Source organism: Phasianus colchicus, unplaced genomic scaffold, assembly GCF_987193195.1.
Source record: "Phasianus colchicus unplaced genomic scaffold, bPhaCol1.hap1.1 HAP1_SCAFFOLD_109, whole genome shotgun sequence".
Lineage (NCBI taxonomy): Eukaryota > Metazoa > Chordata > Aves > Galliformes > Phasianidae > Phasianus > Phasianus colchicus.
The window spans coordinates 26,364-48,389 of NW_028325279.1; the positions used below are offsets into that span (position 1 = coordinate 26,364).

Below are 22,026 nucleotides of genomic sequence, written 5' to 3' on the forward strand. Positions count from 1 at the left end.
CTTGACGCTCCTCAGGATCACACTTACTCCCAGAAAAATGGCAGTTTCTTCCAGATAGACCAGTTTTCTCCCAAATACATGACATTTTCTCCAAGATAGACCACTTTTCTCCCAAAGATGGGACATGTTCTCCCAGAAATACCAGCTTATTCTTTAAAAAACGGCCTTTTTTCCCAAAATACCAGCTTTCTCACAAACACCTGTCATTTTCCAACCAAGGATGCTACTATCTCCCAGAAACAGCAGTTTTCTGAGAAATACCTGACATTTTCTCTCAAAAGTACTACTTGACACTCCTCAAGAGGACATTTTCTCCCATATTTATCGTATTTCCTCCCCAAAGGACCAGTCGTCACACCAAAAATACCACAGTTGCTCTCGAATAGAAGACATTCTCTCCCACCATTTCCGAGTTCTCTCCCTCAAGTATGTCATTTTCTCCCAGAAATACCACATTTCAGTGGTAAATTTCACCTTCTCTTCCAAAAAGAGGATATTTTCTCCCAGAAATACCCCTTCTCTTAGAACTACCACACGTTTTCTCCCAAAAATACTGGATGACAAAACCAAATGGGACACTTGCAACCAAGAAGAGGACTGGCACAACTGCAGAGTGGTGCCATCCTCATTGAAGAGGTGACGAGGAGTGTACAGGGAGGGGAGCTGGGGACAGTTGGGGGACATGTGGGGTCTGCTGTGGGTGTGACATGGGGTCGGTGGTGTCACCATTGTTGGTGCTTCCCTTCACTGGATGCCAGTGGGAGTCGTTGAGTGTCACTGTCTTCAGGTGACACCGTGACACAGGGTGACCTCGATGTGGAACAGCCGTGACGCAGTGTCCCCATCCCTGGCTGTCACTGTTGTTACCGTCATCTGGTGTCACCATCAATTGTGTGCCACCATCTATCGGGTGACACCATTCCCTGTACTCTGACCACCGCATGGGGCCAGGCACAGGCAGCTCTGTGTTGTCACCATGCTGTCACTGAGCCTCTCACTGTTCTTTGTCACCCCTCCAGGCCCGCCTAGAGCTGGACCTGGTGACACTGGAGTCCTCTGGCGCTGTCACCATCGTCTGACATGAGGATGGGGACACGCACGGTGGTGAACTCTGTGCCACCACCAGAGGGGACTGTGTGACACCAGCGTGGCACAGCCGTGACGCGGTGTCATCGTCATCGGGTGTCGCGTTCGGCAGCCAGCATCGGGTGTCACCGTCATGCAGAGGGGACAAAAGGACCCCCTGGGGACGTTGAGCCGAAGCTGGGGACACTGTAACCAGCTGGAGGACTTCCTGGAGAAGTGGGGACACAGCATCGTGCTGTCACACCAACAAAGTTGGGGACACCTTCATGGCACCCTGGTGGTGTCACGTACTGGAGATGGGGACACCCCCACAGTGTCACCCCCACGGACCACTTTGTTCCCATGGGTCGGGGGTTGACACCCCTCACTTTTGCAATTAAGGTTTATTTTTCGATAATGGGGGTTAGGGGATGTCCCCCCCCATGTCCCCATGTAAACTAAGCATGCACGCTGCAGTTTTCAGCCTAGGCTTTTAAGAGCAAAGCCAGAAAATTCCACACCGCTCAGTACAAAGCTGTGCGATGATGAGAGTGACTCAAGCTCTGCCCAAAGGATGAAAAGTAGCATCAAAACGGCTGAAGAGAGGGGGGACAATGAGGCAAGGTAGCACTGCAGAGAAGTCAGGAGAACACCTCTGCCTTCCGGGATCAGGCAGCCGGCGGAGCCTCTCTTCCCCCAACAGAGACGCCTGCAGGGTGAGGGGCACACGCTCACTTCTGCTCAGTGCTGCCCCGAGAAACTCAGACAGCTCGAGACAGCTGTTCTCTAACTCAGCGCGCCTGTGCTCAGGCCGTGCTACTCGCAGTTCTGTGCACGTGCTTTGCAGGCAGTGCGTTTATGGGCAGGGCCAAGGACTGGTGCATCCATTGCTTCTATAACCTGCAGCATCCCCTGATGGAGATGTGGGAGTTCTGACCCAGCGCCGCGAGTGGAATAACGAGGAGGTGGTGCAGCAGCTCACTGAGTGCCACTGGACAAATCAGGCCGTGCGCTCTTTGTGAATACAAAGCTCCAATTGTTTATTGATGGACTGCAACCAGAGTGCCAAGTTGGGCTGCTGCCACGAAGCCGCTGCCTTCTGATGCTCCTCCACTCAGTCCTTCAGCTGCAGCTTCTCCATCATCTCCACAAGGCTGTTCATTGTGGAGGACTGGAAAGAAAGAAAGCGAGCGTCAAAGTAGGACACCGCTTCCCCCAGCATTCTACAATCCCCTTCACGTCTGACAGACAGAGAACAACAAGAGCCGTGTCTGTGCTCACCGAGGACTCACCTCTGCACGTGCAGCGGCAGCTCTCAGAGCAGCCTTCTTCATTTCTGCTCTCCTCTCTTTTTGTCGTTGTCGTCTTGCTATAGAGAAAGATGAGAGAAATTCAGTTTGTCAACAGCAAAACCGCGGAAACATGGGTACATGAAAACAGGCTAGGAAGCCTCTCAGGGAAGGGTATTTCCAGTGGGACAAGCAGAAGGCCGTCATGGATTTCATGGGAAAAGAGAGGGTTACACTTTCTGGCAATTCCTTGCCATTGGACTCGGCAGCCTTCTACTCTTTTCCCCTCTCCGCAGAGAGAAGGAGAAAGCAAAGCAAATCCTAAGCAAACTCCATGCACCTGATAAGGGAAGCACCTCACCAGGGCAGCTGCAGCACCTTCCTACCTCTTCGCTTTGAGGTCCGGAACCGCTCAGTCGGTGCTGGGGCAGGCCCAGGGTGTGTTGCTGGAGCTGGCACACCGCCTCTGCTCTGATGTGGGCTCTGAGCCTTCTCCCCATCGCGCTCCACCTTCACTTGTTTCTTGGCAGGCCACAGCTCTGCTTTTTGCTCCTCTTCCTCCACTCCCTTGCGCTTTCTTGCAGCCATGGTCTTGGAGAGGGAGTGGTTGTCAACTGCAGGGGAAGGTCTTTCCCCTCTGCTGGGACCTGCTGTTCCAGGAAGCCCTCCTGGAGCCTGGAGAGGAGCTTTCGCGTACATCTTGCCGTTTGGCTCAGCACCTCTCCCTGTTCAAATCAAGCAAGGGGAAGCAGCAAGATTAAAAGAGAGTCACACACTGCCTTCGGTCTGCAAAATGGGCCACAATGCTAGGAACTCTCGAGTGTTCACAGCAATGGACCTTGGGATCTTGGCTGAACTGTGGGCCATTTCCAATTGGGACAGGAAAGGCAACTGTAATCCCCAGGGATTAAGATCTCAAGCAACACGCAACGACAGCAGTCCCAGGAAAGGACAGACAGAAAGCCTAACTAGAAAGACAGTGCACCAAACCCAGATGCTGCTGTGTGTCTGTACCTCTCTTGGGGGCTGTGCCACACTCCATGCTCCTCCCCTGGCTTCCTGCAAGGCTGCGCTTCACTGCAAGCCTGCTTGCATCAGCTTCTGTCAGAAAGGAAACAAGAAAGACATGAAGAGCATCTCTTTGGAGGAGCATTTTAGCACAGCCAACCACAAACTTCTGCTCCTCAAGCGTAGTTTCTTCAATTGGCCTTTCTGCTGCTACAACGCTGTGCCATTTCTGCAGTCAGCACAGATCTGCAGTGCCCCTTCTTTTCTCCTCCATCCCACACAGCCCTTCATGCAGCCCTATTTAGAGGCAGGTACCCACACCACAGCTCACAAGAGCTTCTTACCTGGGGAGGCTTTCCGTTTCCCCCCAAGCCCAGCACCATTCCATGGACGCGCAGGCTCCGTCCCTACAACAACAGATTGTGTGTTGATTTCACAGACACCAGGAGCAGCACTGTCCTGTTAGCCCACGTCCACCACAAAAACCAAAAGACACTCTTCTACAGCCAGAACAGAAACTGATCTTTAAACTGCAGTGCGCTTGCACAAAGCACTACTGCTCTCATTCCCGCTCAGGTGGCAGCAGAGGAACCCCAGTCTGCCTGACAGCTCTGCATGCTGCAGAGCAAAGCTGCGTCAGCACACAAAACGCTATCAGCTGCAAAAGTCGAGGCACGGATTTTTTGTCCCTACAGGGAATGCACTCAGCTCTGAGCACCACCACTTACACACACACTTCTGTCTCACTGCTGCCATCTGTTGCTGTCGGCCTCTCTAATGCTTCCACCATGGTTACCGGACATCCCTGCAGTGCTGCACTGCAATTGGAAATGGCCCACAGTTCAGCCAAGATCCCAAGGTCCATTGCTGTGAACACTCGAGAGTTCCTAGCATTGTGGCCCATTTTGCAGACCGAAGGCAGTGTGTGACTCTCTTTTAATCTTGCTGCTTCCCCTTGCTTGATTTGAACAGGGAGAGGTGCTGAGCCAAACGGCAAGATGTACGCGAAAGCTCCTCTCCAGGCTCCAGGAGGGCTTCCTGGAACAGCAGGTCCCAGCAGAGGGGAAAGACCTTCCCCTGCAGTTGACAACCACTCCCTCTCCAAGACCATGGCTGCAAGAAAGCGCAAGGGAGTGGAGGAAGAGGAGCAAAAAGCAGAGCTGTGGCCTGCCAAGAAACAAGTGAAGGTGGAGCGCGATGGGGAGAAGGCTCAGAGCCCACATCAGAGCAGAGGCGGTGTGCCAGCTCCAGCAACACACCCTGGGCCTGCCCCAGCACCGACTGAGCGGTTCCGGACCTCAAAGCGAAGAGGTAGGAAGGTGCTGCAGCTGCCCTGGTGAGGTGCTTCCCTTATCAGGTGCATGGAGTTTGCTTAGGATTTGCTTTGCTTTCTCCTTCTCTCTGCGGAGAGGGGAAAAGAGTAGAAGGCTGCCGAGTCCAATGGCAAGGAATTGCCAGAAAGTGTAACCCTCTCTTTTCCCATGAAATCCATGACGGCCTTCTGCTTGTCCCACTGGAAATACCCTTCCCTGAGAGGCTTCCTAGCCTGTTTTCATGTACCCATGTTTCCGCGGTTTTGCTGTTGACAAACTGAATTTCTCTCATCTTTCTCTATAGCAAGACGACAACGACAAAAAGAGAGGAGAGCAGAAATGAAGAAGGCTGCTCTGAGAGCTGCCGCTGCACGTGCAGAGGTGAGTCCTCGGTGAGCACAGACACGGCTCTTGTTGTTCTCTGTCTGTCAGACGTGAAGGGGATTGTAGAATGCTGGGGGAAGCGGTGTCCTACTTTGACGCTCGCTTTCTTTCTTTCCAGTCCTCCACAATGAACAGCCTTGTGGAGATGATGGAGAAGCTGCAGCTGAAGGACTGAGTGGAGGAGCATCAGAAGGCAGCGGCTTCGTGGCAGCAGCCCAACTTGGCACTCTGGTTGCAGTCCATCAATAAACAATTGGAGCTTTGTATTCACAAAGAGCGCACGGCCTGATTTGTCCAGTGGCACTCAGTGAGCTGCTGCACCACCTCCTCGTTATTCCACTCGCGGCGCTGGGTCAGAACTCCCACATCTCCATCAGGGGATGCTGCAGGTTATAGAAGCAATGGATGCACCAGTCCTTGGCCCTGCCCATAAACGCACTGCCTGCAAAGCACGTGCACAGAACTGCGAGTAGCACGGCCTGAGCACAGGCGCGCTGAGTTAGAGAACAGCTGTCTCGAGCTGTCTGAGTTTCTCGGGGCAGCACTGAGCAGAAGTGAGCGTGTGCCCCTCACCCTGCAGGCGTCTCTGTTGGGGGAAGAGAGGCTCCGCCGGCTGCCTGATCCCGGAAGGCAGAGGTGTTCTCCTGACTTCTCTGCAGTGCTACCTTGCCTCATTGTCCCCCCTCTCTTCAGCCGTTTTGATGCTACTTTTCATCCTTTGGGCAGAGCTTGAGTCACTCTCATCATCGCACAGCTTTGTACTGAGCGGTGTGGAATTTTCTGGCTTTGCTCTTAAAAGCCTAGGCTGAAAACTGCAGCGTGCATGCTTAGTTTACATGGGGACATGGGGGGGGACATCCCCTAACCCCCATTATCGAAAAATAAACCTTAATTGCAAAAGTGAGGGGTGTCAACCCCCGACCCATGGGAACAAAGTGGTCCGTGGGGGTGACACTGTGGGGGTGTCCCCATCTCCAGTACGTGACACCACCAGGGTGCCATGAAGGTGTCCCCAACTTTGTTGGTGTGACAGCACGATGCTGTGTCCCCACTTCTCCAGGAAGTCCTCCAGCTGGTTACAGTGTCCCCAGCTTCGGCTCAACGTCCCCAGGGGGTCCTTTTGTCCCCTCTGCATGACGGTGACACCCGATGCTGGCTGCCGAACGCGACACCCGATGACGATGACACCGCGTCACGGCTGTGCCACGCTGGTGTCACACAGTCCCCTCTGGTGGTGGCACAGAGTTCACCACCGTGCGTGTCCCCATCCTCATGTCAGACGATGGTGACAGCGCCAGAGGACTCCAGTGTCACCAGGTCCAGCTCTAGGCGGGCCTGGAGGGGTGACAAAGAACAGTGAGAGGCTCAGTGACAGCATGGTGACAACACAGAGCTGCCTGTGCCTGGCCCCATGCGGTGGTCAGAGTACAGGGAATGGTGTCACCCGATAGATGGTGGCACACAATTGATGGTGACACCAGATGACGGTAACAACAGTGACAGCCAGGGATGGGGACACTGCGTCACGGCTGTTCCACATCGAGGTCACCCTGTGTCACGGTGTCACCTGAAGACAGTGACACTCAACGACTCCCACTGGCATCCAGTGAAGGGAAGCACCAACAATGGTGACACCACCGACCCCATGTCACACCCACAGCAGACCCCACATGTCCCCCAACTGTCCCCAGCTCCCCTCCCTGTACACTCCTCGTCACCTCTTCAATGAGGATGGCACCACTCTGCAGTTGTGCCAGTCCTCTTCTTGGTTGCAAGTGTCCCATTTGGTTTTGTCATCCAGTATTTTTGGGAGAAAACGTGTGGTAGTTCTAAGAGAAGGGGTATTTCTGGGAGAAAATATCCTCTTTTTGGAAGAGAAGGTGAAATTTACCACTGAAATGTGGTATTTCTGGGAGAAAATGACATACTTGAGGGAGAGAACTCGGAAATGGTGGGAGAGAATGTCTTCTATTCGAGAGCAACTGTGGTATTTTTGGTGTGACGACTGGTCCTTTGGGGAGGAAATACGATAAATATGGGAGAAAATGTCCTCTTGAGGAGTGTCAAGTAGTACTTTTGAGAGAAAATGTCAGGTATTTCTCAGAAAACTGCTGTTTCTGGGAGATAGTAGCATCCTTGGTTGGAAAATGACAGGTGTTTGTGAGAAAGCTGGTATTTTGGGAAAAAAGGCCGTTTTTTAAAGAATAAGCTGGTATTTCTGGGAGAACATGTCCCATCTTTGGGAGAAAAGTGGTCTATCTTGGAGAAAATGTCATGTATTTGGGAGAAAACTGGTCTATCTGGAAGAAACTGCCATTTTTCTGGGAGTAAGTGTGATCCTGAGGAGCGTCAAGTAGTATTCTTGGGATGAAACGTGAGGTATTTCTAAGCGTAGTGGTATTTCTGGGAGAAAATGTCTTGTTTTGTGGGGAAAAGATCACATGTATGTGAGAAAGCTGGTATTTCTGGGAGTAAACGCCATATTTTTAGGAAAAAATGGGTATTTCCCGGATAATCGGTCACATAGTTAGGAGAAAAGTGGTCTATCTGGGAGAAAATGTCCTTGTTTTTTGGTGGAAGAGATCATGTGTTGGGGACTAAAATAGTGTTCCCGGATGAAAATGTCACGTATCTGTGAGAAAAGTGGTATCTGTGGGTCACAGTGCTGTTCCCCAGGGGTCGGTGCTGGGGCCTGTCCTCCTCAAGATCTTTCTTGATGAGCTGAGGGCACTGAGTGCACCCTCGGGAAGTTTGCGGACGACACCAGGCTGGCTGGAAGTGTGGATCTGCCTGGGGGTAGCGAGGCCCCACAGAGCGATCTGGACAGGCTGGAGAGCTGGGCTGAAGCCAATGGGATGAGTTCCAACAAGGCCAAAGGCCAGGTCCACGTTCTGTGGGAACGTTTGTGGAAAAGTGACTTTAGGTAGCTTAAATCTCTGCCTTCTGACACAAGAGCAAAATGGAGCCAGGAATGTATTCTTACTTCCATAATAAGAGTGTCAGAAGGAAACACCCTGAGACTTCTTGTAGGGGTGTCCATTTGCTGTCTCCCAAAAACCAGTCAGGGGAAAGGCACAAGAGGGGTGTGCCCTGCCAGCTCCAGGTCTTAAGACCTTAGAAACCCGGTCTCTTTCAAAAGTTGAGGGAGTTTCCATTCTTAGAGCTCAGCCCTGAAGCCTTGCTGGTTCAATTCCTCTCAATGATGCATCTAAAAGATGCAGTGCAGGTGGGCAAAGGTCCAGGTGGGCCAGCGGGTGAGTTTTACCACAGCCCGACACAGATGGATAAGCTGCTTCATTAACAAGTCCAGCTTTTACTGCGGGGCTGGCAGCATCTGTGCTGTTGTTCCATCTGCAGTCAGGAATGTCACACTGCCTTTTTTTCAACCCACATTTACTCTTTCACAAAAGAGCATCAACTTCTGATACTCGTTCTGCAAACTGGGGAAGAGTAACCCGCAGAATGCTAACTGCTGCAGAGGACAGGTTGGAAGACAGCCGCTCCACGCGCCCATCATGCCACAGCAGCTCCTTGCTGGATGTGCCTGGCATAACTGGTTGGCTCCTGACAGCAATCCCTCACAGTGGGGAGGAAAGCAGCACTTGCACAGCTGGTTTTAAGAGCGCTAACCAAGCTCAGCTAAAATGCTCAAGGGAGACTGTCTTCAAGCACGGTCACAGGATGCGTTTGTTATACTGAGGACTAAAGGAGATCACTTCAGTTTGACATCAGGGAGAAGACGGGGTAAAACTCCCCGCTGGCCCACACTTCAGGATCTGTGGCATGTTTTTCTGCACAGCTGCCGTTTCTAAATTTGGAAAGAGACAGTAAAACATACCTGGAAAGAGTTGAGAAGTCAGGGTCTCCGTAGCTACAGAGAGATGTTGGATGCTTCTTTCTGTGGGAACGTTTGTGGAAAAGTGACTTTAGGTAGCTTAAATCTCTGCCTTCTGACACAAGAGCAAAATGGAGCCAGGAATGTATTCTTACTTCCATAATAAGAGTGTCAGAAGGAAACACCCTGAGACTTCTTGTAGGGGTGTCCATTTGCTGTCTCCCAAAAACCAGTCGGGGGAAAGGCACAAGAGGGGTGTGCCCTGCCAGCTCCAGGTCTTAAGACCTTAGGAACCCAGTCTCTTTCAAAAGTTGAGGGAGTTTCCATTCTTAGAGCTCAGCCCTGAAGCCTTGCTGGTTCAATTCCTCTCAGTGATGCATCTAAAAGATGCAGTGCAGGTGAGCAAAGGCTCCACAGCTGTACAGCACAGCATCTAAGGGACAGCTCTTATTGAGCCGGCAGGTGTAACTGCTTCCCGAGGAGCTGTGCAGCCATAAAGGCATTCCAAAGCACCTCTTGCTCTTACATGAACGCATCATTGGCTTCATCTCACTGCCGTGCTTAATTCCCAGTGCTGACAGGTCTGTCCGGCAGCTCTGCCTAGAGAACCAGCATATGTTTCAGGCACGTGTCCTGAACGAGTCACTTCGTTTCAGCGAGTTTAGCATCAGTGAGAGCTTCCTGCCCCAGCAAGTCTACCGAGCACCTGTGTTCTCTTACATCCCCGCACCACGCCGTGCTGCTCAGCGAGTCCAGCGCAGCTCTGCAGGACCCGGGGGACTACAGAACACGTGCCAGCGGTGAGCTGAGCTCGTTCTTCAGGTCCTGCTCCGGGCTGTGCCCTTCTCACATCCCACGCACCGAGCCCGGCCGGGCCACCGCTCGGTTCTTCCTTGGAGGAGAAAGTGGCCAGAGATGCCGCCGCAGGAGCCGTGAGAAAACCGGGCAGAGATGCGCGCTCGGCTTTCAAGAAGCGCCAGCAGCTCGGAATCGGCCTGGAGAAAGCGATTCTGGGGAAGCCGGAGACGCGGCACGTCTCAGCGCGGCTCCCGCAGGAGCGGTACCGTTCGACGGCGTCGCCACGGCGACGGCGCCTCAGCGCCGGTCCGTCGCTACGGCGCCGCGCCGTCCCCGCCGAGTGACGTCATCACGCCGCGACCCGAGGAGGCGGCCGTGCGGAAGCGGTGCGGGGCGCCTCGGGGCTCCGGGCGCCGCCTCGGCTCCTACAGGTGGGTGTTCGGGGGGCGCCGGGGCGGGGGCCGGGGTGAAGGCGGCGGGGGGGTCGAGTGCCGCTCTGTCTCGGCCCCGCGGGGTCTCCGTGGTGCTCGGGGCTTCCCTCGGCGGGGGCGGCTGCCCTGCGTCTCGCCGCCTCCCCCACCCCGTGTCTTTCGCTGCCCTCCCCCCCTCTCCCCCTGCCGCTGATCGCCCGCACCCCCCAGTCCCTCTGTGTGCCCCCCGGGGTTACACCCTCCCCCCGGTCTCCCTCCCCTCCAGTCCCCCCGTTCTGATCGCCGTAGTCCTCTTCCACCCCTCCCTTCTGTGCCTCCCCCATTCTGATCCCCAGGGTCCCCCCCCGATCCCTCATCCCTCCCCAGTCCCCCGTTCTGATCCCTGGTGTCCCCCCACCCCCCCACCGCTCTCCCCATTCTGTCCCCTGGAGTCCCCCCCTTTCCCAGTCTCCTCTATCTGACCCCCGAACCCCCTCTCCTCCCCCCGAGTGCCCCCACTCCAATTCCCCCATTCTGATCCCCAGAGTCTCCTACCACCCCCCATTCCCCTCTGTTTGACCCCCAGGGTCCCGTGTCCTCCCTTCTCCTCCCACCTCCTGGCCCCTTTTTTCTGACCCCTAGAGGTCCCTGTAACCCCTGTGCGCTCCTCCCTGACCCCTGGAGTCAGTTCCTCATTTTGACCTCCAGTTTCCCTCAGCCAGACCCCATAGAAGCCTCGCACAACCCCTGGCTCTTCCCTCCCACCCCTCCCTCCACCCCCAGATGCTCTTCCTGCCTTGTAGAAACTCTGTTCACCCCTTTCCCCCACACAAGCCACTAAGTTTCCCCCCAGACTCTTTTTCCACCCCATAGACATCCCACTCTCCTCTTCTCCCCCCCAATACTTCCCTAAGGTGTCCCCCAGACTCCCCTTCCACCCCATAGAAGCCCCCCACAACCCTCCAGATTTCCTCTGCCACCCCTTCTCCATTCCTAGACCCCTTTTCCTCCCAGCAGAGACCCAACTCACCCTTTTTTCCCCCACACAACCCCCCCTCCACTCCCAGACCCCCCTTTCTGCCCTACAGAAGCCCCCTTTCCACCCCTCAAGTTCCCCTCCACAATGTACCCCTCCATCCCCAGGCCCCCTTTTCACTCACAGAAGCCTCGTTCTGCTCTTTTCCCCCTCACAACCCCCTCTCTCCATCCTCAGAGCCCCTTTCCACGCCACAGAAGCCCTCCACAATCCCTCAGTTTCCCCTTCCAACCTTTCTCCACCTCCAGACCCTCTTTCCACCTCACAGAAGCCCCACTCACACCTTTCCGCCCATAGATTCCCCACGAGCCCCCCCCTATATACCCCTGGAGGCATGCAGAAGAATCTGGAGATGTTGTAGAGGGGTTTGGGGCATCCAGTTGGTCCCCAGGTGGATCCAAGGTGTCCTTGGATTCATACAGAAGGATCTGGAGATGTCCCAGAGGGATCCTGGGGTGTCCAGGGGGTCCCAAGAATGGTCCTGGGGGTCCCTGGAAGGATCTGGAAGCTCCCAGGATGGGTCCAGGAGCTCCGAGGAGCCACTGGGATGATTAGGAGATGTCCCAGTAGAGTCTGGTAGGGTCCAGAGAGTTCTCATGTGGGTCTGAGTGGTCCTGGAGTCATCCCATCATCAGAGACATCTCTGGGGATGTCCCAGAGAGGACTTGGAGGGTGCAGGGGGTTTTCAAATTGATCCAGGGGGTCCTTGGATTCATCCAGAAGGGTCTGCAGACGTCCCAGAATGATCCTGTGGAATGTGGGGGGGGTCCTCAGGTGGGTTCAGAGGGTCCTATTGTCTTCTGGAAGGGTCTGGAGATGTCCCATGGGTGTCTTGGGGTCCCCAGGCGTTCCTGGAGTCCTCCAGAGGTCTCTAATGGGGATTTTGAGGACAACCTCACATAGTGACACATTCTCGCTCTTCTTTGTCCCTGTGGGATCGCCCCCAATAATGTCTGTTTCCATTAAAATCAATACTATGTCACTTTTCTTGTATATTTTTTGCCACTTCCTTTCAGAAATGGATGGTTCCCACCAATCCCTGTGCAAAGCCCCACGGAAACAATCCCCCCAGGGCCACCGGGTGACACCGGACAACCACTTGTCCCCAAAGTTCTCACTGTCACCGTAACCGTGGAACCTGGGGCCGTACCAACGTACCTTGAGAGCCCCATCCGCGTCCTACAGCTCCTGGACGCTGTCACCCTGGCTGTCCGTGACTGTCCCAAGCTGTCCCCCCTGCCATGGTGGCACAACTTCAGCATGGTGCCATCCTCATTGAAGAGGTGACGAGGAGGGGTACAGGCAGGGGGGCAGGGGACAGTCGGGGGACACGTGGGGTCTGCTGTGGGTGTGACATGGGGTCGGTGGTGTCACCATTATTGGGTGTCACTGAATGTCACTGTCTTCAGGTGGCGCCGTGACACAGGGTGACCTCGATGTGGAACAGCCGTGACGCAGCGTCCCCATCCCTGGCTGTCACTGTTGTTACCGTCATCTGGTGTCACCATCACTTGTGTGCCACCATCTATCGGGTGACACCATTCCCTGTACTCTGACCATCACATGGGGCAGGCACAGGCGGCACCACGTTGTCACCATGCTGTCACTGAGCCTCTCACTGTTGTTTGTCACCCCTCCAGACCTGCCTACCGCAGGACCCGGTGACACCGGAAACCTCTGGTGCTGTCACCATCGTCTGTCATGAGGACGGGGACATGCACGGTGGTGAACTCTGTGCCACCACCAGAGGGGACTGTGTGACACCAGCGTGGCACAGCCGTGATGCGGTGTCATCACCTTTGGGCGTCACTGCTGGCAGCTGGTGCCGGGTGTCACCGTCATGCAGAGGGGACAAAAAAAACCCTGGGGACATTGAGCCGAAGCTGGGGACACCGTGACCACCTGGAGGACTTCCCAGGGAAGTGGGAACACCACATGACAATGTCACACCACCAAAATTGGGGACATCCCTGTGTCACACCCCAAAGCTTGGGACACCTTCATGGCACCCTGGTGGTGTCATATCCTAGAGTTGTGAACACCCCCCAGAGTTTGGGACAGCCCTCTGGAGACGCCATCTGTGCCCTCCCCCACAGAAAACATTGTTCCCATGGGGCGGGGTTGACACCCCTCACTTTTCTAATTAAGGTTTATTTTTGATAATGGAGGTTGGGGGATGTCCTCCCCATGTAAGTGATAAAGGGCAGAGGAGCGGCTGTGGGGCTCCATGTGTCACACTGGGGATGAACTCTGGGGACAGAGGTGACTGCAGCATCCTGGCCCCATCGCCCCTATGGCCCTATAACCAGTACAGCCCCATCTCGTAGCCATCCCTTGTCCGTATCCCACAACGTTATCCCATCCCATATCCATCATATCCACCCCACAGCCATCTCAAACCCATCCCATATCCATACCCCCACATCCTATCCCCATCCCTAACCCTATATCCATAGCCATTCCGAATCCTTATCCCCACATGCATCCCATGTCCATTCCATCTACTTATCCCATGCCACTATCATCCCAATCCCATCCCGTGTCCATATTTCATCCCCAATCCATCCCACCTTCTTCAGTGTTGGTCCCATGTCCATCCCAAGCCCATCCCATATATATTCCATTTTCCTATCTCCCATTCCATATCCACCCCATATCCATATCCCCACACCCCAACCCTACATTTCACATCCCAGTGCACATCTAACATCCCAAGCCCAGTTCCAAACCTCATATCCCAACCCCACATCCAAGCCCCACCTCCCACCTGTCAATCCCATTCCCATCTCGCACCCCCTATAGCAGTAGGGCGCACCCCGAGGCCCCACCCACGGCCCGCCCCCTGCCGCGCTCCTCCCACCAACAGCGCAGCGCAACGCCGCACCGCCCGCGGGCTCTCATTGGGCAGGTGCCGGACCGTCCCAGCCCCGGGCTCTCATTGGTCAGGTGCCGGACCGTCCCAGCCCCGGGCTCTCATTGGTCAGGTGCCGGACCGTCCCAGCCCCGGGCTCTCATTGGGCAGGTGCCGGACCGTCCCAGCCCCGGGCTGTCATTGGTCAGGTGCCGGTCCGTCCCGCCCCCGGGCTCTCGTTGGGCACGTGCCGATCCGTTCCGCCCCCGGGCTCTCGTTGGTCAGCGGCAGCGGCGCCGGCTCCGATTGGCTGAGGCGCGGCGCGCGGGAACGGCCGTTGGCAGCCGGCCTAGAGCTCTTCTCCCCTCAGGCGGCGGCGCTCCCGCAGCCCTGGCCGCCCCGCACCGGCGCTGCGCGCCGGAGCTGTCCGGGCAGCACCGAGACGGAACCGCGGCACGACGGGAGCGGTGCTGAGCACAGCAGAGCCGGAGCCGGGAGGGACGGAGAGCGGCGCCGGGACAGGGGAGGAAGCCTGGTGGGGTGAGGGGCTGGGAAGGCGGGGGGGGGATAGGGAGGTAGGCGGGGCTGCAGCGGCTGTGGTATCGGGGTACATGGGGCGATAGGGGTGGGTACAAAGGGATTTAGGGCAGCAGAGGGCTGTGAGGGGGAAACGGGGGGACACGGTGCTATAGGGAGCATTGGGGGCCGGGAGGGGCTGGGGAGAGCTACGGGGAGGGATATAGGGGGCTGGGGGAGGACCTAAGAAACTGTGGCTCTATGAGTGGCTGTAGGGGGAATGGAGGTGGGATAGAAGGGGATGTGGGGCTACAGGAAGCAGTGGGAGGGCTGTAGGCGTGGTATAGAGAAACAGGCATGACAGGGGTCTGTGGGTGGGATTGGGGGGGAATAGAGAGGTGTAATGTTATAAAAGGCTGCAGAGAGACAATAGAGGGCTTGCGTGGGCACAGGGAAATAGAGGGTAATGTGGGGTGACACCGGGCACTAGAAGGGAATGTGAGAGAGAAGACCCAGTTGGAGGCAAAGATAGAGGCAAGCTGAGGGGGATAAAGAGGGAGAATCTCAACGGGGCGGGGAAAAAGAAAAACAAAAGGAAAAATGAGAATGAAAAGTAAGAAAAAAAAAGATGGAAAAAGAAAAAAAAAATGGAAGTGCTGAAAACAGAAAAAAAGAGGCACAGAGGAGGAAAAAAAGTAAAAAGCAATCCATGTATATCAAGAGAAAGCAAGTAGGAAAGCTAACTGCAGCAGACCAAAGGAAAGCAACCTTGCAGGAATGGAGGAGTGTGGGAAGAGCTGAGCCCCGGCCTGGCACAGGAGCTGCGCGGCAGGAGAAGAAGCTGAGCCCAAAGGTAAGAGGAGCTCCTTGGGGTTTTTTGTGGGCTTAAAGCAAAGCTGAGAAGCCGTGCCCGAGAGGAGGTGTGGGTAGCTCCAGGCCACCTTGCTGTCTCCCCAAGAGATGCAGGCTGTGGGCTAGGCAGCGGGCAGGAGTGCTGGCCAGAAGCAAGCATCTGTGTGGAGAAAGGCAAAGGGCGGAGGAGGTTGAAGGGGAGCTACCGGGCATGGGCTTGCTCAGCAAGAGGAGCAGAAGCCTGAAGTGGACGAGAAGGGAATAGAGAAGGGCATGCAGAAGGAGAGAAGCTGCGAGCAGAGTTAAGAGGCACTTGTCAGAGCAGCAAGCAGAGCAGGCAAGTGTTGAGATTGGGAGTGAGTAGCAGGAAAAGGCAAGAGCACCAAGAAAAAGGAGGCGAGGGGCAAGCAGCTCAGGTAGGGAAAAGGAAGGGCATGCAGCTCAGCTAGGGAAGGGAGGGGACAGCAGCTCAGGTAGGGAGACGGGAGGGCATGCAGCTCAGGTAGGGAAGGGAGGGGACAGCAGCTAAGCTAGGAAAGTGAGTGGATAGCAGGTGAGGTAGGTAAGTGAGGGGACAACCAGTAAGGAAGCCAAGTGAGCAAACATCTGCTCAAGTACGTAGCGAGGGGCAAGGAGCTCAGCTAGGTAAGTTAGGGGGAAGCAGCTCAGGTAGGGAATGAGAGGGGCCAGCAGCTCAGCTAGGAAAGCGAGGGGCAAGCAGGTCAGCTAGGTAATTTTTGGAACAAGCAGCTCAGGCAGGTAAAGGAAGGGACAGCAGCTCAGGTAAGAAGAGCAGGCAAGGGAATGGTAGGATAGGGCAAGGGGGGAGGTGAGGGTGAAAAGAAAGAATGGGGAGGGTAGGGAGGGCTTAAAGGGGGTTTCAGGAGTACCTATGATTATAAAAAAAAAAAAAAAAAAGAAAATGAAAAACAAGAAAAAAAGGTGAAAGTAAAAAGAGAAAGGGAAAAAAAAGAGTAATAAAGGAAAAAAATAAAAAAGGAAAAAAAAAATGGAAAACAAAAAGAGAAAACCAAGATGAAAAAGAAAAAGATGAAAATAGAAAAAAATGAGAAAAGAGAGAGAAAAATGAAATAAAAAAGAAAAGTGCAATGAAAAAAAAAAGAAAAAAAGAATAAAAAAAAAGAAAAAGAGTGAAAATGAAAAAAGAAAACCAAGATGAAAATGAGAAAAAATAGATGAAAACAACAAAAAAAAAAAACGAAAAGAGAAAAAAAAAAAAGAACAAGTGCAATGAAATGAAAAAAGAAACGAAAGCATAAAAAAAGAAGAAAAAGAAAAAAGCCCAAAAAGGTCAGAAAAAAAAGAAATGAGAAAAGAAGAAAAAAGCCAAGTAAACAGTCAAGAATAACAGCTGAGAAAAGACTGGATGGCCAAAATGTAGAGAAAGCAAAGCAGAGCACAGCAAGGGAAAGCAAGGCGAGAGTAGCAGCAAAAGGCAGGAGAATGAAGAAGGAGGGAGTGAAGAGCAGGAAAGGTGAGTTTGCCATAAGGCAAGGGGGAAGGGGAGGGGAAAGGGAGAAAAGGGGGGGTACAGGAGGGGAGGGGAAGGGAAAGAGGGGGGGAGAGGAGAGAGGGGAGGAAACGAAGGGAAAAATGGGAGGGAGGGGGGAGGGGAGGGTTGAAGGGAAAACAGAGAAAGAAGAGGCAAAGAAGAGACTCAAAAGTACAAAGCGGTGCACGTAAATGTAGAGAAAGCAAGTAGGGAAGCTAAGGGTAGCAGGGCAAAGGAAAGCAAAGGAAGGCAGTGAATGAGAGAAAGCAATCTTGCAGGAATGGTGGAGTGTGGGAAGAGCTGAGCCCCGGCCTGGCACAGGAGCTGCACGGCAGGAGAAGAAGCTGAGCCCAAAGGTAAGAGGAGCTCCTTGGGGCTTTTTGTGGGCTTGAAGCAAAGCTGAGAAGCCGTGCCCGGGAGGAGGTGTGGGTAGCTCCAGGCCACCTTGCTGTCTCCCCAAGAGATGCGGGCTGTGGGCTAGGCAGCCGGGCAGGAGTGCTGGCCAGAAGCAAGCATCTGTGTGGAGAAAGGCAAAGGGCGGAGGAGGTTGAAGGGGAGCTACCGGGCATGGGCTTGCTCAGCAAGGGGAGCAGAAGCCTGAAGTGGACGAGAAGGGAATAGAGAAGAGCATGCAGAAGGAGAGAAGCTGCGAGCAGAGTTAAGAGGCACTTGTCAGAGCAGCAAGCAGAGCAGGCAAATGTTGAGATTGGGAGTGAGTAGCAGGAAAAGGTAAGAGCACCAAGAAAAAGGAGGCGAGGGGCAAGCAGCTCAGGTAGAGAAAAGGAAGGGCATGCAGCTCAGCTAGGGAAGGGAGGGGACAGCAGCTCAGGTAGGGAAAAGGAAGGGCACGCAGCTCAGGTAGGGAAAAGGAAGGGCACGCAGCTCAGGTAGGGAAAAGGAAGGGCACGCAGCTCAGGTAGGGAAAAGGAAGGGCACGCAGCTCAGGTAGGGAAAAGGAAGGGCACGCAGCTCAGGTAGGGAAAAGGAAGGGCACGCAGCTCAGGTAGGGAAAAGGAAGGGCACGCAGCTCAGGTAGGGAAAAGGAAGGGCACGCAGCTCAGGTAGGGAAAAGGAAGGGCACGCAGCTCAGGTAGGGAAAAGGAAGGGCACGCAGCTCAGGTAGGAAAGTGAGTGGATAGCAGGTGAGGTAGGTAAGTGAGGGGACAACCAGTAAGGAAGCCAAGTGAGCAAACATCTGCTCAAGTACGTAGCGAGGGGCAAGGAGCTCAGCTAGGTAAGTTAGGGGGAAGCAGCTCAGGTAGGGAATGAGAGGGGCCAGCAGCTCAGCTAGGAAAGCGAGGGGCAAGCAGGTCAGCTAGGTAATTTTTGGAACAAGCAGCTCAGGTAGGTAAAGGAAGGGACAGCAGCTCAGGTAAGAAGAGCAGGCAAGGGAATGGTAGGATAGGGCAAGGGGGGAGGTGAGGGTGAAAAGAAAGAATGGGGAGGGTAGGGAGGGCTTAAAGGGGGTTTCAGGAGTACCTATGATTATAAAAAAAAAAAAAAAAAAAAAAAAAAGAAAAATGAAAAACAAGAAAAAAAGATGAAAGTAAAAAGAGAAAGGGAAAAAAAAGAGTAATAAAGGAAAAAAATAAAAAAGGAAAAAAAAATGGAAAACAAAAAGAGAAAACCAAGATGAAAAAGAAAAAGATGAAAATAGAAAAAAATGAGAAAAGAGAGAGAAAAATGAAATAAAAAAGAAAAGTGCAATGAAAAAAATAAGAAAAATAGAATAAAAAAAAAGAAAAAAAGAGTGTAAATGAAAAAAGAAAACCAAGATGAAAATGAGAAAAAATAGATGAAAACAAAAAAAAAAAAAAAAACGAAAAGAGAAAAAAAAAAAAGACCAAGTGCAATGAAATGAAAAAAGAAACGAAAGCATAAAAAAAGAAGAAAAAGAAAAAAGCCCAAAAAGGTCAGAAAAAAAAGAAATGAGAAAAGAAGAAAAAAGCCAAGTAAACAGTCAAGAATAACAGCTGAGAAAAGACTGGATGGCCAAAATGTAGAGAAAGCAAAGCAGAGCACAGCAAGGGAAAGCAAGGCGAGAGTAGCAGCAAAAGGCAGGAGAATGAAGAAGGAGGGAGTGAAGAGCAGGAAAGGTGAGTTTGCCATAAGGCAAGGGGGAAGGGGAGGGGAAAGGGAGAAAAGGGGGGGTACGGGATGGGAGGGGAGGGGAAGGGAAGGAGGGGGGAGAGGAGAGAGGGGAGGGCAGGAAGGGAAAAATGGGAGGGAGGGGGCAGGGGAGGGTTGAAGGGAAAACAGAGAAAGAAGAGGCAAAGAAGAGACTCAAAAGTACAAAGCAGTGCACGTAAATGTGGAGAAAGCAAGTATGGAAGCTAAGGGTAGCAGAGCAAAGGAAAGCAAAGGAAGGCAGTGAATGAGAGAAAGCAATCTTGCAGGAATGGTGGAGTGTGGGAAGAGCTGAGCCCCGGCCTGGCACAGGAGCTGCACGGCAGGAGAAGAAGCTGAGCCCAAAGGTAAGAGGAGCTCCTTGGGGCTTTTTGTGGGCTTGAAGCAAAGCTGAGAAGCCGTGCCAGGGAGGAGGTGTGGGTAGCTCCAGGCCACCTTGCTGTCTCCCCAAGAGATGCGGGCTGTGGGCTAGGCAGCGGGCAGGAGTGCTGGCCAGAAGCAAGCATCTGTGTGGAGAAAGGCAAAGGGCGGAGGAGGTTGAAGGGGAGCTACCGGGCATGGGCTTGCTCAGCAAGGGGAGCAGAAGCCTGAAGTGGACGAGAAGGGAATAGAGAAGGGCATGCAGAAGGAGAGAAGCTGCGAGCAGAGTTAAGAGGCACTTGTCAGAGCAGCAAGCAGAGCAGGCAAATGTTGAGATTGGGAGTGAGTAGCAGGAAAAGGCAAGAGCACCAAGAAAAAGGAGGCGAGGGGCATGCAGCTCAGGTAGGGAAAAGGAAGGGCATGCAGCTCAGCTAGGGAAGGGAGGGGACAGCAGCTAAGCTAGGAAAGTGAGTGGATAGCAGGTGAGGTCGGTAAGTGAGGGGACAACCAGTAAGGAAGCCAAGTGAGCAAACATCTGCTCAAGTACGTAGCGAGGGGCAAGGAGCTCAGCTAGGTAAGTTAGGGGGAAGCAGCTCAGGTAGGGAATGAGAGGGGCCAGCAGCTCAGCTAGGAAAGCGAGGGGCAAGCAGGTCAGCTAGGTAATTTTTGGAACAAGCAGCTCAGGTAGGTAAAGGAAGGGACAGCAGCGCAGGTAAGAAGAGCAGGCAAGGGAATGGTAGGATAGGGCAAGGGGGGAGGTGAGGGTGAAAAGAAAGAATGGGGAGGGTAGGGAGGGCTTAAAGGGGGTTTCAGGAGTACCTATGATTATAAAAAAAAAAAAAAAAAAAAGAAAAATGAAAAACAAGAAAAAAAGATGAAAGTAAAAAGAGAAAGGGAAAAAAAAGAGTAATAAAGGAAAAAAATAAAAAAGGAAAAAAAAATGGAAAACAAAAAGAGAAAACCAAGATGAAAAAGAAAAAGATGAAAATAGAAAAAAATGAGAAAAGAGAGAGAAAAATGAAATAAAAAAGAAAAGTGCAATGAAAAAATAAGAAAAATAGAATAAAAAAAAAGAAAAAAAGAGTGAAAATGAAAAAAGAAAACCAAGATGAAAATGAGAAAAAATAGATGAAAACAAAATAAAAAAAAACGAAGAGAAAAAAAAAAGAACAAGTGCAATGAAATGAAAAAAGAAACGAAAGCATAAAAAAAGAAGAAAAAGAAAAAAGCCCAAAAAGGTCAGAAAAAAAATAAATGAGAAAAGAAGAAAAAAGCCAAGTAAACAGTCAAGAATAACAGCTGAGAAAAGACTGGATGGCCAAAATGTAGAGAAAGCAAAGCAGAGCACAGCAAGGGAAAGCAAGGCGAGAGTAGCAGCAAAAGGCAGGAGAATGAAGAAGGAGGGAGTGAAGAGCAGGAAAGGTGAGTTTGCCATAAGGCAAGGGGGAAGGGGAGGGGAAAGGGAGAAAAGGGGGGGTACGGGATGGGAGGGGAGGGGAAGGGAAGGAGGGGGGAGAGGAGAGAGGGGAGGGCAGGAAGGGAAAAATGGGAGGGAGGGGGCAGGGGAGGGTTGAAGGGAAAACAGAGAAAGAAGAGGCAAAGAAGAGACTCAAAAGTACAAAGCAGTGCACGTAAATGTGGAGAAAGCAAGTATGGAAGCTAAGGGTAGCAGAGCAAAGGAAAGCAAAGGAAGGCAGTGAATGAGAGAAAGCAATCTTGCAGGAATGGTGGAGTGTGGGAAGAGCTGAGCCCCGGCCTGGCACAGGAGCTGCATGGCAGGAGAAGAAGCTGAGCCCAAAGGTAAGAGGAGCTCCTTGGGGCTTTTTGTGGGCTTGAAGCAAAGCTGAGAAGCCGTGCCCGGGAGGAGGTGTGGGTAGCTCCAGGCCACCTTGCTGTCTCCCCAAGAGATGCGGGCTGTGGGCTAGGCAGCCGGGCAGGAGTGCTGGCCAGAAGCAAGCATCTGTGTGGAGAAAGGCAAAGGGCGGAGGAGGTTGAAGGGGAGCTACCGGGCATGGGCTTGCTCAGCAAGGGGAGCAGAAGCCTGAAGGGCACGAGAAGGGAATAGAGAAGGGCATGCAGAAGGAGAGAAGCTGCGAGCAGAGTTAAGAGGCACTTGTCAGAGCAGCAAGCAGAGCAGGCAAGTGTTGAGATTGGGAGTGAGTAGCAGGAAAAGGCAAGAGCACCAAGAAAAAGGAGGCGAGGGGCAAGCAGCTCAGCTAGGGAAAAGGAAGGGCATGCAGCTCAGCTAGGGAAGGGAGGGGACAGCAGCTCAGGTAGGGAAAAGGAAGGGCACGCAGCTCAGGTAGGGAAGGGAGGGGACAGCAGCTAAGCTGTGTGTTATGGGAAGTAATGTCAGTGATCTGAATGGCAGTAACCTGCTGTTCTGCATGGGGCTGTTGTGGAAGTTTACTGTTCAGACTTTCTTAGTAAGCTCTCCCTAGATTGTTCCTCTCCTATTTCTACACTTGCTTTGTTTTTTTCCAGTCCTCTATAATGAACAGCCCTGTGGCCATGATGCGGAATCTGCACCTGAAGGACTGAGAGGAAGAACATCAGAAGGCAGCAGCTGCAGTGTGTGGTGTTACAGGGCAGCGCTGCGAGTGCCGCCCAACTTGGCACTCCATGTCTTATCTGGTGGTACTCAATCAATAAACGATCACAATTACGGA

At 53.0% G+C, this 22,026-nt stretch overlaps 1 protein-coding gene and 1 long non-coding RNA gene across 8 annotated transcripts; one reads left to right on the forward strand and one right to left on the reverse strand.

Annotated features, from left to right (window-relative positions):
• Positions 1 to 510: 510 nt before the first annotated feature.
• Positions 511 to 3,427, reverse strand: LOC149911452 (zinc finger CCCH domain-containing protein 11A-like). The gene is made up of 4 exons (XM_090133777.1): positions 3,369 to 3,427; positions 2,741 to 3,079; positions 2,358 to 2,434; positions 511 to 2,236 (listed from the first exon to the last, which is right to left on the reverse strand). The coding sequence occupies exons 1-4, from the start codon at positions 3,394 to 3,396 to the stop codon at positions 2,180 to 2,182; spliced, it is 501 nt and encodes a 166-aa protein (XP_089989903.1). The 5' UTR covers positions 3,397 to 3,427; the 3' UTR covers positions 511 to 2,179.
• Positions 3,428 to 14,243: 10,816 nt separating this feature from the next.
• LOC149911453 (uncharacterized) lies at positions 14,244 to 22,026 on the forward strand. 7 transcript variants are annotated; one of them, XR_016463311.1, is made up of 5 exons: positions 14,244 to 14,529; positions 15,227 to 15,358; positions 17,149 to 18,214; positions 19,760 to 20,779; positions 21,080 to 21,365. It is a non-coding gene; the product is annotated as an uncharacterized LOC149911453 (long non-coding RNA). The 7 variants fall into 7 exon arrangements; XR_016463309.1 differs by having other exon boundaries at positions 14,245 to 14,529; positions 15,281 to 15,358; XR_016463310.1 differs by having other exon boundaries at positions 14,245 to 14,524; positions 15,281 to 15,358.

Coding starts and splice junctions, on each gene's coding strand:
- LOC149911452 (XM_090133777.1), bottom strand. CDS start 3,396: ATGGAGTGTGGCACAGCCCCCAAGAGAG. Junction 3,080..3,368: donor TGGCACAGCCCCCAAGAGAG/GTACAGACACAC, acceptor TGATTTGAACAG/GGAGAGGTGCTGAGCCAAAC. Junction 2,435..2,740: donor CCGGACCTCAAAGCGAAGAG/GTAGGAAGGTGC, acceptor CTTTCTCTATAG/CAAGACGACAACGACAAAAA.